Raw genomic sequence first — 17274 nt, 5'->3', positions numbered from 1 at the left:
AACCAATAAAGTCAGAAGGATCAAAAAAGGACTTGTTACAGTTGGAATGTAGAAATTGCTGGCTATAGAATATGCCTCCTATTAGATAAATGACCACTTAAGCCTTTATTGATGTGGATGTATTTACTTATGTGTTGTAGGTGGCAAAAGCAGTGTCTCACTCCTTGAATAACTGTGTGAATTGTCTGCCTGGACAAAAGGATGTGGATGTGGCCTTGAAGAGTATTGGGGAATCTAGCAAGAAGCTCCTTGTTGATACGGTGAGATGTCTTTTAACATAGAAATAAATTTCAGAGAACTGAAAAGCAGATCTAGGTTCCCCATGTGCCAAATTATTACATAGTAAATGTACCCTAAAGTATACTTCATATAAGTTTTGTTTAAGTTTAAGCAACTTTAAGTAGCTGCTACTTTGGCTGAGATGCTGCTCTTCTAGTTTATGGAAAAGCTAAAATGTGTCTGTGGCTTATGAAGGCAGTATTAAAGTTGTCATAGATTACCATTAGGTTTTTTTTTTCTGAAAATGCCAACTGTGACTTAACATTTTGAAGAATATGAAAATTTGAAAATTATAATCCATCTCCCACCTAGAAGTGATCAGTTCAGTTTAAGGAGCATTGTAGTGACTCAAAAAATATTTGGTGCATCTATGGTCATTTTGTGCAAGGAGGATTGTTACATTTCTGTTTAACTGTGTCTAGGTCAAAAAAACCCAACCAAACAGAAAAACCCCTTTGTGCACTGGTAATTTGCCAGAGGTTATATGATTTTAACAACTTTTTTCTGCACTTAGTGGTGACCCTCCTACCCTGTGAATGAAGGAGGAATTGTATTTTGACATGTCTGTGGAATGCCTTTTGGTAAAACGAGGTCAGGAGTTTAGAGTAATTGTGTAGAGCTGCCAGTATTTGTGTGGTGTTTTGGAAAGCTTGTTTGTGGAAGTGAGTGATGACTTGGAGACCAAAATTCTCCAACTTTTGCCACTGAGTTCATCACTTCGAATTTTGTAGTTGAACCATAAGATAACTATTGTCATATCTGTCCCTTGAAAGAAACAGCAGGACTAAGGTTGTTTCATAGATTTCTGGTTAATACCTGTCCCATAGTTGGACTCTTCTGCATTCAGAACTGAATCACTAGCAGTCCACTTGCAGTATTCCATTCTATGTGAAGCTCACAACTGTATTGCAGATAGTGTTCTTGAATTGTGTTGAACTTTCCAGTTGTGAAGGGCTGATGTGACACAATAGACAATAAAATATGGCACTTTGTCTCTTACAGCTACCTCCAAGTTCGAAGTCATTTCAAGAAGCTCAGAGTGAACTGAACCAGGCAGCAGCAGACCTGAATCAGTCAGCAGGAGAAGTTGTCCATGCTACACGGGGCCAAAGTGGGGAACTGGCTGTAGCATCTGGAAAATTCAGTGATGATTTTGATGAATTTCTTGATGCTGGTATTGAAATGGCTGGCCAAGCACAAGTAAGGGGTTTTTTTGTTGTGTGGTTTTGGTTTTTGGTTTTGGGGTGGTGGGTTTTGAGGTATTTTTTTGGTTTTTTGGGGGGTGGAGTGGGGGTTGGGGTTGTTTATTACTATCTTGCTAATTGGGACCAAGGGTTATCTTGGGCATAACATCTTGCAGGGCAGTATCTTGGTTATCTGTAGCACAGTACAATATGCTAGTGTAAGCCTATTCAAATATGACAGGGGATGTTTGTTATGAAGCAGTCATCCATAACTGGTTACCCAGAGCGAAGTTAACTCAGCATTTGCATTTTACGCAGGATACTGGTGTTTGTTCCTGCGTCCCATCAGAAATATTACTTCATACTCCTCTGTCTACTTTGGGCTGTTAAGTAATTGGAACTGTATATCTGAGGATACAAAGGTGTTCTGAACCTCTCAGAGCTTATGGAAAGGGTTGCTTCTGTTTTGGTTAAACTATCATGAAGCATAATTTATGTGAACACTGTTCAAAATTTAGCACCTTTCTTTGCTAATTTTCAAATGCTTTAATTAGAGGGAGGAAAAGATGCATTTAAAATCCAGATGTGATATTGCTCTATGGTGTGTGCTGGTGTGGGCCTGCTACAAAGTGGAGCAAACATTTGAAGAGGGCTGACTAAAATGCCATGGATCTGACAGCAAGCACCTGGATTTCTGTTTAGAGATTTAAAATCTGGCGGAGTTCTATTCTGATGAACTCAGTAACAATCAGGAATGTTGTCACATGTTACCTAGCTTATTCCTAGCGGTCTAAGTACTCATTTGAAGTTGGAGATATATCCTTCGTTTTATCTTACTGGGTTTAGGTGTACTGAGTTACACTAATGGTCATTTGCGTATGATTAAACATAGTAAATGTCAACATATAAAAAAGGGCCATGTACCAGGAGAGTTAGGAGGACTCACAGAAAAAAGAATCTGCGGGCTGTTTTGCCCTGGTTAGTAGGAGGAACTTGCAAACCTATGAAATGATAGCTGAAAGAAAACTAGCCAGAAAGTCTTGAGTGTGCTAGTCCTCTGAAGTCACTTATGAAGTGTCTTGATAGAGCAGATGCTTTGTAGATAGAGCTGAGTAGAGAGACCAGACAATGACTGCTGATAATTCTCCATCAAAACTTAATCATTCAGGTTCCAGATCCATGAGTTAGGCACCGAATATCAGCTGATTCTCTGATATTGAGTAGGAGTTAGGTACATGACTACCTTTTTAGCCATGGGCCTCATTGACTTCTAGAATGTTTTGTATGAGGCAACTCAGGGAAGACAAAGGTAGAAATGATACTGCAAATAGCTACTTGAAAAGAGAATTCCAGCTGATGACCTTGCCAATTTGCTTATCCTGCTGACACAGGGGATGATAACCATCTCAGTTATTAATGGCTGATCTTTCAAGAGAATGCTTTCTGTCTGTGTGTAGTATTTGGGCAGAACAGAAGCAATACCAGGTATTTTGGATGCCCAGCAAAATGGGGGGGAGAGCAGAATGTACATATAAAGTAAAAGCTATTCACATCAGCTAATTAATATGCAACCTCTTTACATAAAACCCTGAACAGACTGTTAGAAAGAATGGATTCACTTCTACTAATCATTGACAGAAGCAGCTAGTCACAGCTATTTGCTGTGATAACGCAGTACTTCTCTTTAATTGTATGTATAGGCAGGTTTTCCTTTTTCAAGCAGTGGCTTAAAATAAGTAATAGAACATTCAAGTCAGAATGTTTACCAAAGTAGGCTTATAGAAACATATTTTCTTGCAATAGAGGACTTTCTGGAGGGATCTTTCTGTGTGAGTAATCCCAGTTAAATGCTACAGAGCCTGTGGGTTACACAGAGGATGCTAGAATACCGACAGTGTACACTGACTGAATAATGTGGATTGGTTGTGCCAGGCGGAGATGCGTGAGAGTCTTGACAACAAAAGCATTGTCCAACAAGTAACAAAGTTTCTCCATTGCTCGTTTGTGACTACTGCCATTGTTAGAAACGAAGCTATTTGTTAGATGGGTTTCTTTTTCTGTTACGTAAGTGAAGCTAGAGGCACCTGTCAGGGTGAACAGAGGCTTTGGTCCATGTCCTTCTCTGGACTATGGTCCTCTGGGTGTCAGAGGTTTCAGGTAGATAAACAAACTGGGTTTCCAGAAATTGTTTTAGCACACTCTGTTGTGAACTCTGTACTTAATGTTACACTGCTATGGCTTTTCAGACTAAAGAGGACCAGATTCAAGTAATAGGTAACCTGAAGAGCATCTCTATGGCTTCCAGCAAGCTGTTACTAGCTGCCAAGTCTCTCTCTGTTGATCCTGGAGCTCCTAATGCCAAGAACCTCTTAGCAGCAGCAGCAAGGTAAGAATGTGTTGCTTGCTTCAGGTTTTCCTAAGATATTTGCTTTTCTCTGTGGTATTTGTAATGTGTTTATATATTCTTCTGCTATTGACAGTTAACTGAGTGGCTGGAACCTGCAGTTCTATTTAAATGACAGTAGGCTGGAGGAAAAACTGCTTCTTTTGTAGTAGTTCCTTAACTGGCATAACTTGTTACCCTTGGTGGAAATAAGAACCAGCAATTGAAGAGTGGGCCTGGTTTTTGAATGGGACTAGTGTGTTTTAACTAGTGGTTTTTTACCATCTGTGTTCTGACAAGGCAGCGCTAACAGTAAGCCTCTCAATCCCTGACAAAGAAAAGAAATTGGATAACGTTCTTCTATAGAATGTGCTTAAAAATCATGTTGTGGCTACGTATCACTAACAGTGTGTATGTGTGTATGATTCAGAACACTTGAAAGGGTTAGATATGATGTTTATTTATTGGAAGATACTCTAACGACTCTGTCAGCCATTCCCTGAATTTCATCTTGTAGGCCCTGTTTCTCAGTCAAGGTGCTCAGCGTTTATGTGAAAAATAACACCACATTTTACTGTTTGACTGGATAATGACCTCCTCTTCACTTTGTCAAATCTTTTTCACAACTTTTTTTTCCTGACTTAGCTTTTTATTCAGTTGTCTAAGTCTGTAAATGGAATGTTCGAATATCAAACTGGAAGGGGACTGTTGAAGGACCGATAGACATCACTCATAGAAATGTCAACATTAAATCAGATGAGCATCTGAGATTGTGTGGATATGACTTACAATATCTTCTTCCAAAATATTTGCACCCACAACAGTTAGCCTAAGAGGAAGTGAGTAAGTTAAGATGTTACTTCGTTGGGGATAATGTAGTTGATGTTTGTTCTGGACACTGGAATCATCCCTTTCTAATAGCAATAACTTTAATTTAAAAAAAATAAATCCACTCCTTTATTAAAAGACTTCTTAAGGAAGTTATGCTACTTTACTTTGCCATATTTGTTAAAACAAAGAAAAAATTCTGACATCTACCTTGTCTCCCCCAAAAAAACCCCCCAGCTTCTAGGAAAATTTTAGAGAATCAAAGGCACACTGCTTTAAAAGTGAAGGAGCTGTGTGAGCTTTTGTTATTGCCACAGTATCAGACTGCTGCAGATTTCTGCTTTAGGCTTGGAGCAGTACTCTCTGGAGCATAGAGGAAGGTAGTGTCCCCAGGGAAGCCCAGTTAGTTTCTGCCAGGCTGGTATTCCCTCTGTAGGAGCATGTAATTAAAAAAGGGAGGCAAGCAATGCAGAGCCTTTAAATGTTCTATTTTGCCATGGTCTTAGCATGTGTATTTGTGACTGCATGCGTAAGACTTTACATAGGCATCAGATAACTGTGAAAAGTAAATACTGTATCAATTTGCAGTTTGTGTTTAAAATGCTAAGGAGAGACGGTTATTTCCCTTTGCAAATCCTCCAAGGCTGCTTGTGATGAGCTTCACAGGGCTCCGTTCTCTTTCTCTGCTATGATATGGTCAGGGTCAAGTATTTTTACTTTCTCTTTTTTCATGAAAGTGAAAAACGAGGCACAGCTTCCTTTGCTTCCTGTTTATAAGATGGCTTATCTCACTTTTCTTTCATCTCCTATGGTACTGTGATTAATCATCTTGTGTTTTCTTCCCTTTCTTCCCCCTTTTTTGCACCTATAATAGACATTCCAACTTTTTCAGTAGCTTTGGCCTCCTTGTGGAGGCATTTTTCTTTACTTTCTTTGACAGTCTCATAGGACTGCAACACCGGCTGAGTTCCCTGCAGGGTTGAAGTATTTATATGCTGTATTTCGTGAAAACAAATGTGGGTTTTAAAGTCCTAGCAGTCCTCTTCCAGTCTGGGGTTGGTGTTTGAGGGGCCATCTTCCTGGTTCTACTGCTTCCAAATAGTTTTAAAAGTAATGCTTGTACATTGGGTATATTCCAGGATACAGGTATCTGGTGTGTAGTATTGACATTCATGAGACCACACTGCATCCTCTACAAAGATAAAAAATCTAGTCTGTTATCAAGTTTGGGTTTTTTTCTTTAATCGCTGAGATTCTCTGAGTCAACATGCATTCTCTCTCTTAGATTAAAATCAACAGCAGATAAGATATTTTTGCATGAAGTTTCTCTGGGAGTGAATAGAACCTTCCATTTTTTGCTATCTATTCATATGTCTATATGCAATGACATTTTTCGGATGCATACAAATCACTGATGTTCCGGAGGCTGAGGATCCATCATTTGTATTGATGTTATGTTGCTGAAGCCATGGATGTTGTTTTTCAGAGATAGATAATAATTGCAAAAATATTTGTATGTACACACACACATTGACTTGGAGAATATCAAGGGTTACTTAAATTAAAACCCCAAACTTGATAACAGACTGCATAAATATATAGCAGGACTACATGTGTATAATGCAGTATGCCAGACAGGAGCCAAGGCACACATGTATGTAACAGTCCTAAAAGACAGAGGAAGGTGGGAAAAATGGCTCCACAAGGACACTGAAGCTACTGAAAAGGGTAGGAGTCTCAGTTAAAGAAATACATCTATTAGTTTCCATTCTTTTTGCCCTGGAATTAAACATAAAACCTCTTGTATATGTAATAAGCACATCCTCTTTCCTTTTGTAACAGCATGATACCATCCATCTAGGTAACCATGTTATTGATGTTACCAATCATGTTATCAACTGCCGGTTCTCTTAAAGAGAAAATAATCCAAGTGCCATGCAGAGTTCTCAAGGCCAGAGGAAAGCGTATTCTCCATGCACTTTGATTTCACTAATTTTTTAATTTGCCATGAGAAACAACACAGAAAACTTGCATTCCACTGTAATGTCACAATACAAGCTAAGTTTTTGCAAATTGGTGACAAATGCCCAGCTACAGAAAGTGATCTTTGATTAAGGACAATGAATAGTAGACTTCTACTTCCTCCTGCAAAGCCTCTTCTCCTAGAAGCTGCTTTTATGGGTGGTTAGCCATTAGTCTAAAATGAATGTAGTTATAATGAATTTTGGTTAATATCAGAGCATTCATTGGAATCACAGATAGTGACTATGTTGTATGTCAGGTTCAGCCTGTGCTCAGGAGCATCAGAACTGTGAACTCCCATAGAAACATAATGCAAAAATACCTTGTTCTCTATGGATTTAAACCTAAGAGAGACAATGCATGTTGGCTTGGAGAATATCAATGATTAGTTAGAGGAAAAACACCAATTTGATAACAGACTATGGAAATATAAAGCAAGATTATATATAATGTTTGTGTGTGTAATACAGGATGACAGACAAGACACAGGACTTTGCTAGCAAAGGTTATATAATATAACTTTACATTCAAACATTTTTTGACATACTGGCCACTTGTTTCCATATCTTTTAAGACTTCTGGTGTGCTACTGGAGAAATGATTCAGTTTCAGCAACCAAGTTATATCACTGTGCTAGTGTAGTGAGTTGACCGTAGCCTGCTGCTTGATGGTGTTTTGCCCTTTCTTAACGATGTTTTCCCAGAGGTGCCACCAGCTTGGCTGCTGGGCTCAGCTGTGGCCTGCGGTGGGTCTGTTGGAGCCATCTGGGACCAGCTGTGCCTGGCATGGGGCAGCCCCTGGCCTCTTCTTACAGAGGCCACCCCTGCAGTCAAAACCTTGCTGCAGGCACCCAATACACTTGTTGCTGTGAGATGAAGCTTCAGTTTTTTCTGGACTAACTTCTCAATTGTCCACACTGATGAGATAGATTTTCATGGGTGGTTCACTGTCAAATGGTTCAGTGAGAAAGTTTTTGCTCTGATAAAGCCTGTTAAAGAAGTGGTCTCAAGGTGAACTGTTTGACGTACAATTAAACCCCAAATACTGAAAAGGGAAAAAAAAAAAGTAGTAGAACACCGAAGTTGTAAATCTTTATGCAGTCTACAGTTAATTAAACAAAATTTTTAATAAGAGGAAGAGTTTAACTTCAAAATATACCTTTTTTTGCTTCTATTCTCCCTAGAGCAGTGACTGAGAGTATAAACCAGCTCATCACACTGTGCACCCAGCAAGCTCCCGGGCAGAAGGAATGTGATAATGCACTCAGAGAACTGGAGGTATCAGCACATTTCAAAAGTTTTTATAAATAAAAATGGGCCCCAAATGTTTGTTTCCTTTGTCTGATTAGCTGCTGTCACTGTCTTCTCACTTGATACCTGTGGCAGGGTTTTTAATTGCATATGAGGTAAGCATAGAACCTCTGTGAACACCTTGTTGTTTTAGCCAGAGTGAAATTTGTTGCCCTGTCCCGATCTCCTCTTCTGTCCCCTCAAAAGGTATAGTTTAGCCCTTATTATTCACAGTGTGAATTAAGGAAGAATTGTGATGAGATGGACATTCCCACTACCAGCAGTGCACTAGAGTGAGCTGCAGTGTCTTGATTTTTCTGCTTATAGAATGTTGTTACTGACAACCCCCTTGAGCATGATGCTTACCATATTTTACCCTGTTGCTCCCTGCCATTTCTTAGAGTAGATTTTTCATGCCTTGTACCTGCTTTGTCACAGCCAAGCTGATTACATGTGTCAATACAGGTTTTTGCAAGTGTTCTCGTTCATGAGTGAAATGTTTGGCTGGCTAAATAGAGGATAGCAGGTCAGTTGAAAGATCTAATTCTAAAGCTGTGCACTGACCACAAAGCTGCTTACAATAGTAGGAAATAGCATCTTTTTAATTAAACCTTATGTTTGCTGTCAAGCTCAGAACATCAAGGGATGACTGGCCTGTGTAGAGAACATAAAACACCTTCAAGCTTTTTATTTCTACCCCTTGATATCAAAAGGACACTAAGGTCATTGCAGTCTATTGCAGGATATTGTGAGCTTTTGTAATAAGCAAGTCCACAGTCATCATCCCAAAATATTGGTAAGAGTTTGCGTAGAAGCTGCTTTGTACTTCTAAATTTTTAGCTTCTTGAGCTTAGAAGTGTTCTTCTCTTGGTTAAAGGGAGTGATAGCGAGTCCAAATAATAGGAGAAAACTGGAAATTGGGCTGTAATGTAATGCCTGCCTGAAATCACCGCAGAATGTAGGAGTAGAGGAAGCAGAGGGAATGAAGTGCCATTTCTCAGGGCCTCCTGAAAGACTAATGGAGTGATCTGCAAAACAGCAGGGATGTAAAAGGTCAGAATTCCCAGCTAATAAGCCAAAGAAATCTGAGAGCTTAGGGGAGAAATATAGGGCACAACAGCCTTAAGAAGCCATTGCAGAGGGTTTTGTGCTGATAGCATGGCTTGTACAGATTGCATCTTAAAATTCGGGAAACACTTGCCTGAGAGGGACAGCAAGTCAGAAAAGCCAGGGTGTATGAAATTAGATTAATTTCTGAGAAAAGGGAAACTGAAGCAAAACCACACAGTCCTGAAGCCAGACTGGGGGACTAGTATCCAAGTAACCTGAGGAACCTATCAAATTTTTGGGAAAGCATTCTTAGTAGTCTTAACTTTCAATTTCTCTTTACAGTGCTTAAGCTCTTACCTCTTCCCTTCATTTCCCCAATTCATCACCTACTATTTCTAGGCTCCCCAAGGCTTCTTAAAAGTGCTAAAAGGTATTGTTTCTGTAGAACAAGTATGTCTCAGCTGGGATTTGATCTATAGTATTCCGTGGAGAGTCTGGAGAATCATGTTTAGAGAGGACCTTATTGTATGACCTCCAATGAGATAGCAAAACTTTCTCAGATTTTCAGCTGAAAGGTTTAACAAAGGTGTTCTAGTAATAGCAAATATACGTCAGTGGGAAGTTGTGCTGGCTTGTGTTTCCCTGTTCTGTTTCCTTCTGTTCTGAGGGTTTTTGTCTTCATGGTAGTGCAAATACTGCAGGAACACTTTGCTTTACAAGTTGTTATTTAAAGATGGAGCACAAAAATGAAGAGTTGCTGCACTGTCTGTGAGAACTGGGAAAGAGTTTAGAGGCAACTTGGAAACAATTCTTTAGATATGACTTCTTCCTCACATCCCCCTGTTCTCACAGTTTAATTCTTGTAAGGCTTTAAGTTAGACTATAGCTTTTAAAAAGCAATAGTGAGCTGTTAAAAATATTGTAGGTGTATCTTAATGTTATGAGTTTAGTTATGAGAAAAGTCTAAGGCTTTAAAATCATGCCTATATTTCCTTCAGGTGGAAGGAAAATGTCAGATACAGATGTTAGTACCTTTCCATACTTCCTGATTTTGCTTTCGTTGGAAAGATTAAGTCTTTTCTACCTGATAATTGGTAGAAAATCGTGTTCTTCCAAACTTGTAAAAAGGCTTATTGCAGATTCTTTACATGTAAGAGAATGTCTGCTGCATTTTACAGCTTTTTACAAGTTTTGTTATGTAAATGTATCTATTCTTCTTAATGAATATATGACTGACTTTCACACTGTTATTTCCAGGAATCAGAATCACCTCAGAAAAAGAAATGAAAAACCACTAATATATGTAGTTCCTGGCAGAGGGAGCTATGTTGGTAGAATCTGTTGTCAGTATTAAGAGGCAGGCAGGTGGTTGACTTGCACTTAGTTTGGGTAGCCCTTTGTGTCTCTAGACAGTACTCAACAAATGGTAGTTGGTTTTCCTATCATTTTTGTAATTCCTTTTATTAAATTTAAAATAGTACTGAAAACATGTATTAGATTGTTGACAGCTGGCAGAAAACCAGATTACCTCATGTCAGCCAGCATCGCTAACTGACCATAGATCACTCATCACAAACACAAGGGAAACCATATTAGCCTATACTTTCAACATATTTGTAGTGCACAAATGTTACTGCAGTTCAGTTAACGTAGGGTAGCATATCATGTGTAGCCTGCTCATCAGTATGTGAGGCCTCAGTGAGTGTGTAGTTTTGTTTGCCTCCTGGAGACAAAGTTGCAAGATTACACTTGAATAAGCAGGATAGTTGTAATGATCTGTGTTCTTCTCAGCTCAATATTTCAGGCTCTGTCAATAATCAGAGTATCTTTCATTATTTCAGACAGTTAAGGGAATGCTGGATAACCCCAATGAACCTGTGAGCGACCTCTCATATTTTGATTGTATTGAGGGCGTAATGGAAAACTCGAAGGTAATTTTCTTTTCCCACCTCTGTGCCAATTGCAAAGTGCGTTTTGATTATCGAAAGTTTCCATGTGCATATCAAACATTAGAAACACAGTAAAGTGTTTATAGCTAAAATGCATGCTGCATTCCTTGATAAAACTCAGCCTGAGATGGGTCTCTTACAGGTAATTTCAGTTTTTGGTCATTTAGAAGGTGTATTGCCTTGGTAAGAAATTTTTAATTAAGTGATTGGTATGCAATGCTGTTAAAGTTTCCCCCTCTCTCCCTTCGTTTTCTGTGTATTAGACAGCATGTCATACTTTCATGATATATTTTGACCGCAGCTATATTAGAACAGCCCAAAGCGTAAATGGGAGGCTTGGCAATGAAATATCATTGTATTGTTCTGTGCAAAACAGCTTAGAGAAATGTCTGAGCAGTCTGGATATTCTGGCACGTCAGAAAATCTGTATGAAAGATCTTATTTCTAAACACACTATGCTATACATCTTTCTTTGAAGCTTTGATTTTGGTGTTTGTATTATTTGATGTGTTGGAATTGTCCCAGATCCTTCCTTCTCTAAAAGAAAAAGAAAGTGCTTAATGGATGTGCATGTCATCTTGCATCTAATGCTGTACTGCAGTCAGGTCTTATTTTGAATTTTAAAAGAAAATAAACTGAATTCAGTGGGAGACACTGTGGAAATGAATATGTATTCTGACATTCACATGGTTCCAGCAGACTAGATGCTATTTCATTTCCTCTGAATTTCAGTGAATGTGGGGGCAAAGATCCCAGATGTGTCGACAGTAGCAGTGGGACTGGTTGTCATGTTCTGCAATCTGTGAAATGTGCCTAGTGCCAGGCTAGCTGTGATCACTGGTGGATAATAGCAAAAATAATGAGGGTCAATTCTGTATCCTTGTAGTTATTTGCGCTATAATAGTGTTTATGTTCGGCACTGACAGTCCAGTGTTGATCTGCATGCCTTATCCCTTACGCCACACAGAGGAATGTGCCCAGTTCAGTGAAGTCGTTAACTAGCTAAAATTTCTGGAAGCTGAGTCAAAGAGGTTTGGGGGCTAGAACTGACTTAAGGCCAGGAATCACTTGCCGTTGAGTGGTAGGGAAGCATATTGGCAAGGTAACTTTGTTTTTTAATTTCTGAGGTTCTTGGAGAATCAATGGCGGGCATTTCCCAGAACGCAAAAACTGGGGATCTTTTAGTCTTTGGAGAATGTGTTGGAGTTGCATCGAAGGCTCTTTGTGGCCTGACAGAGGCAGCAGCTCAGGTAAGCTACTGAAGTCTGTAGAGCAAGAATATGTTTTTATTTTGTCAGAAAGCTCATGTTGTGCATGTGTAAATCTGAGATTCACTTCCTGTGGCCAAACAAATTATGACCTTGTGCTGTGCAGTGCTCTGTGTAGAACCACAGAAATTGGAGTCTGGAACTGGTCGCTGTGGTCTCACTAGTCTGTTAACTGTGTGACTTGAACTCTTGAGAGCTGATACAGCCTCATCAGTGAAGGTTTTGGCTGGGGAGGATCGTGCTCTGGACTGGGAGACTGCTTCCTGATTTGCCCAAACATGGAGTGTCTCCATACAGACTTAATCTCCTCCACCTCTAACCCTGCGTTGCCTTACTGGCCTATCAAGGTGACAGATAATTGCATCTGTAATGGAAATTCATCATGAAATCTTCAAATACAGTTTTGACAGTTCAGACAATCCCACCTTGTTGAGAGGCATGAAACCTTTATTTAATTGAGAAAGAAAGTAAGTTTGACCATTGGACATCTTGAGCTGCAGTGGGTCCTACGCTCAGCAGTAGTGCATTTGCTGTGAATTGGTTTTCTACTGAGGCTTGACAAAACCCCTCACCACCTGCAACTGTGGCTAATCCAGCAAATGATTTGCTGATGTTTGTGACCATTAAAGCTCTTTCCATTGGCTATACAGGTGAAAAATAATGTTTTCAGGGATACCACTACTTAAACAGTGGAGAGTTTTGTTTTGACTAAATAAATTTCATATGGGTAAGGGTAAGTTTTCTTGGTTTCAGAGTCTTCTGGAGATTTATTACTACAAAAAATGGTAACAGTACTTCACAGTATGATTTCTGGATGACCTCTGACCACCATGTGCTATGATATTATGGCAAGCATATCAAAGAAGCAAGACGGGTTTAGCATTGTTTTTTAGGATTGTTTTCTTCCTTTCTTCATTTCTAGGCCGCTTACCTGGTTGGCATCTCAGATCCAAACAGTCAGGCTGGTCAGCAAGGTCTTGTTGACCCAATTCAATTTGCCAGAGCCAATCAAGCAATCCAGATGGCTTGCCAGAATCTGGTAGATCCATCAAGCAGCCCATCACAGGTGATTCCAGAAGATTGCAGTAAGACTATCATTGTTAGGACATGGGTCTTCACTTTATTTCTGACCAAGCAAAGGAGTTTTGGTTTGAAAGTGTTGCATGGCTTTGAACTGTGACTTTGCAGAGCTGGAGTACAGTAACTGTCATGCTCCTTTGACGATCTGCTTGTTTTGTGCCGTCTATTTTTACAGGTACTGTCAGCTGCTACAATTGTGGCCAAACATACTTCTGCTTTGTGCAATGCATGTCGTATTGCTTCATCAAAGACAGCAAATCCTGTTGCGAAGAGACACTTTGTGCAGTCTGCCAAAGAAGTTGCAAACAGCACTGCTAACCTGGTTAAAACTATAAAGGTACAAATGGAGCTTAACTGTGCTTCCTTCTTCTTTTGTGGGTTTTGTGGGTTTTTTTTTCTGTTGAGATAGAATCGAACCAGTTTAGAAGTATGTTTTTACCTTCTGTGATATGTATGGTTTAAGAAATCATTAATTACATTTTTGAAGACCTGAAGTGGAAAACACATTCAGTGGTATAACTGTGCCACTGTTGGATGGAAAGGTACAAAGAATTGGGCAATAATAGTGTTAGGGGAGGCGGTGGGCCCATCCAGTATGAGGCATCTCTGTGTTGATGTACTTAATGAGCTTGCACCATGAGAAAAATTTGCAAACAACTAAATATGAAGGTTTTTAATGGTGTTACATTGCTCAATATCTGGAGGTTTGTGGAGGTATTTCTGACAGCTTTACCGTATTTATAAGAGAAAAATGAAGAAACAAATAATACTGGGGACCAAATAGAAGCCATTTATGTTGCTGCTGTTTAATAGTCTCATGTTAATAGTAATCTTCTATTTTCCAGATACCTGCCTGCAATTGGGCAGGAGGTAGCTGTTTCTCACACAAGCAGAAATAATACTTGTTAAGCTACAGAGGACTCATGATTCTAAACCCTTCTGGAAACCATTGGCTAGTATGAGAGTCATCAGAGTGCAATGATAGAAAACCATTATTTAGTCCTGTGAAGCAAAGCAGTAGTTTTAAGTTTAGGGTCAATAACCAGCTAAGTAAAGAAACACACACTTAAAAGGATCACATTCTTTGTATCAGCCTTGTTTGTGAAGGAACTTTCACTTGTCATAAGCACACAACAGTTTAAAACTAAGAAGAATTTAAATCATCTCCCTTCAGTTTTGCAAAGAAACCCATTCAGACAGAATTCAATCGTGGTATCATTTCCAGGCCCTGGATGGTGATTTCTCTGAAGAGAACCGCAACAAATGCAGAATTGCTACTGCACCTTTGATAGAGGCTGTGGAAAATCTGACAGCATTTGCTTCAAATCCAGAATTTGTCAGCATACCAGCACAGATCAGCACTGAGGTAAAGCAGGATGTTGCACTTCCACCCTAAAGAAGTTGAAAATGTTGAATTAATCATGTGTCGGGAGAAGGAAAGTGAGTGTAAAGACCTGACCCCGAAATGTGTCTCTGTGTTCCTGGGCATTCATAGGGCATTCTGCTGTCTTTTGCTTAACCTCTGGCCTCGAATTTTGCACCAGTAGGATAAAACTAGTTAGGCTGCAGTAAGCACTGCCGGTGTCCTATTAGTAAAATGGTACAGTACAGGTGACTCGCATGTCTTGTTACTGGGTTCTTCCATGTGACAAAGTAATAAATATCCCTTTTTTTCTCTTCAAGAGCAGCTTTAACAAATGGAACTTAATTAGTTCTGAAAAGGATTGAAGGGTGATTGCAGGGGTTTTACCTTTCCAAAAATGATGCAGTCATGATGACAAGAAGCAGTTTTCTGGGAAGAATAACTTTCTGTGGTCCTTCTGTATTTTTTCCTGAGTTCTCCATCCTCAGCCCCTGTAATGACAACAGAACAGTATTTAAAGTAACTAATAAAGGATTTTTTTATTAAGGAGGAAAAAAAACCTTCAAGCTCCATAAAAGCTTTGAAGTAGAGATCATGTATTGTTACTGACTCTCCAACCGCTCCTTCCTGCTTTTGGCAGCCTCCCTTCCAGGTGGCAATATCAGATGATGTTGTAATCTTAACGTTGTGGGGCTGTAACTGAAATCTAAGCCTGTCCTCCAGGCCTGTGGTATCTGAGTTTACCAGAGTACTGGTGATAAAATAGATAGGGAGACGATGACCCAATTAGAATGTTGTAGTCCAAGTAATTCCTGGGAAAAGAGCACGCTTGGTTGGATCTTGCAAGTTTTGTGGCCAATAAAATTTCTTTTCCATGATATCTCCATAGTCTATTATTAGACAAGCATCATTGTTTTCTCCTGTTTCTCAGCTGGATGGTGCCTTTCTAAACTTGAAAAGTGTTTCTTAAGTATGTTACAGAGAAAACAGTTGGACTGCAATGATTTTAGCACTATTTCCTTGTTGACTATCTGTGAATATAGTAGTATGATATGAGAAATGATAACGCCATTTTAATATTGTTAATTAAATAGATTTTTAGGAGCAGAAAGTGTGGACAAATTCAAAGAATTATTTAAATGTTCTTCTGTTCTTATACCTTTCTGACCACAGGGATCGCGAGCACAGGAACCAATTTTAGTGTCTGCTAAAACAATGTTGGAAAGCTCATCTTTATTGATTAAAACTGCTCGTTCTCTGGCTATCAATCCAAAAGACCCCCCTACGTGGTCTGTGCTAGCTGGGCATTCCCATACTGTCTCAGATTCTATCAAGAGTCTTATCACCTCTATCAGGTATGTCTTTTGTAGTAAATTCTTTGTGTCCACATTTAAGCCGTAAAAATTGAGCAGCCATTCATAAAGAATAATATCTTATGGCTATTAGCACAGTGGTATTTTTGACTAATGGAAATTATTCTGTGTTGCACATCATTTCCCCAGTTATGCTAGGTGTTTAATCATAATGGATGACTGTAGCACTCTGCAGTATAGGGTTGTTCTTCATATACTATTCTCCTTCCCTAGTTCCACTTCCAATTAAGTTTAAGGTAAATGTAATGGGGAATGCTATAGAATAAAAATATGTAGTTAATATTACTTCCATCCAAATCATGTACCAACATACAGTGTGTAGAAAACAGCTTCTTTTTTTTTTTTTAAGGTGGGTCAGACAGTAGATAAATTACCTTTGCTACTATTCTTTACTATAGTATTCTTGGTTTAGTTGCAAGAATGGCGTAGCAAGAAGTGAATGTTCTTTTTATTTTTGGAGTAAACCTGTCTACCCCTTTCTTATTGAAAATTTTAAAGTGTAGTTCTATACTTAACCTCTTAATATTGATTAGATCAAAATGATGTGAAAACAGTGAATTAAGGAGTGTTTACAGTTTTGTTGATCTTGATAGTGATTGTACTGAAATCGACAAAGCACTCAGAATCATAGAATCATTAAGGTTGGAAAAGACCTCTGGGATCCCCAAGTCCAACCATCAACCCAACACTGCCATGACTCCTAAACCATGCCCTGAAGTGCCGCATCTACACATCTTTTAAATACCCCCAGGGACGGTGACTCCACCACCTCTATGGGTAGCCTGTTCCAATGCCTGACCACTCTTTCAGTGAAGAATTTTTTCCTAATATCCAATCTAAACCTCCCCTGATGCAGCTTGAAGCCGTTTCCTCTCATTCTATCACTAGTGACCTGGGAGAAGAGACCAACACCCACCTCACTACAACCTCCTTTCAGGTAGTTGTAGAGAGCAATAATGTGTCCCCCCAGCCTCCTCTTCTCCAGGCTAAACAACCCCAGCTCCCTCAGCCTCTCCTCATAAGATCTGTCCTCTAGACCCTTCACCAGCTTTGTTGCCCTTCTTTGGACACACTCCAGCAACTCAATGTCCTTCTTGTACTGAGGGACCCAAAACTGCACACAGTGTTCAAGGTGTGACCTCACCAGTGTTGAGTACAGGGGCACAATCACTTCCCTATTCCTGCTGCCCACACTATTCCTGATAC

The 17274-nt window shown here is 39.4% G+C and overlaps 1 protein-coding gene across 4 annotated transcripts in view; it reads left to right on the top strand.

The window, feature by feature from the left end:
- The window catches only part of TLN2 (talin 2), a 221548-nt gene that overhangs the window by 153693 nt on the left and 50581 nt on the right, over nucleotides 1–17274 (top strand). For all 4 annotated transcript variants that reach the window (XM_075100095.1, XM_075100097.1, XM_075100094.1 and 1 more), the window contains 10 exons: nucleotides 141–260; nucleotides 1282–1479; nucleotides 3710–3849; nucleotides 7880–7973; nucleotides 10877–10966; nucleotides 12112–12234; nucleotides 13175–13318; nucleotides 13508–13669; nucleotides 14558–14698; nucleotides 15869–16050. In XM_075100095.1, coding sequence (XP_074956196.1) covers nucleotides 141–260; nucleotides 1282–1479; nucleotides 3710–3849; nucleotides 7880–7973; nucleotides 10877–10966; nucleotides 12112–12234; nucleotides 13175–13318; nucleotides 13508–13669; nucleotides 14558–14698; nucleotides 15869–16050 — 1394 coding nt within the window. The remainder of the gene's footprint in view (nucleotides 1–140; nucleotides 261–1281; nucleotides 1480–3709; nucleotides 3850–7879; nucleotides 7974–10876; nucleotides 10967–12111; nucleotides 12235–13174; nucleotides 13319–13507; nucleotides 13670–14557; nucleotides 14699–15868; nucleotides 16051–17274) is intronic.

This window comes from Phalacrocorax aristotelis, chromosome 7 (assembly GCF_949628215.1).
Source record: "Phalacrocorax aristotelis chromosome 7, bGulAri2.1, whole genome shotgun sequence".
Lineage (NCBI taxonomy): Eukaryota > Metazoa > Chordata > Aves > Suliformes > Phalacrocoracidae > Phalacrocorax > Phalacrocorax aristotelis.
This window is presented reverse-complemented; position numbering and strand designations above follow the sequence as displayed.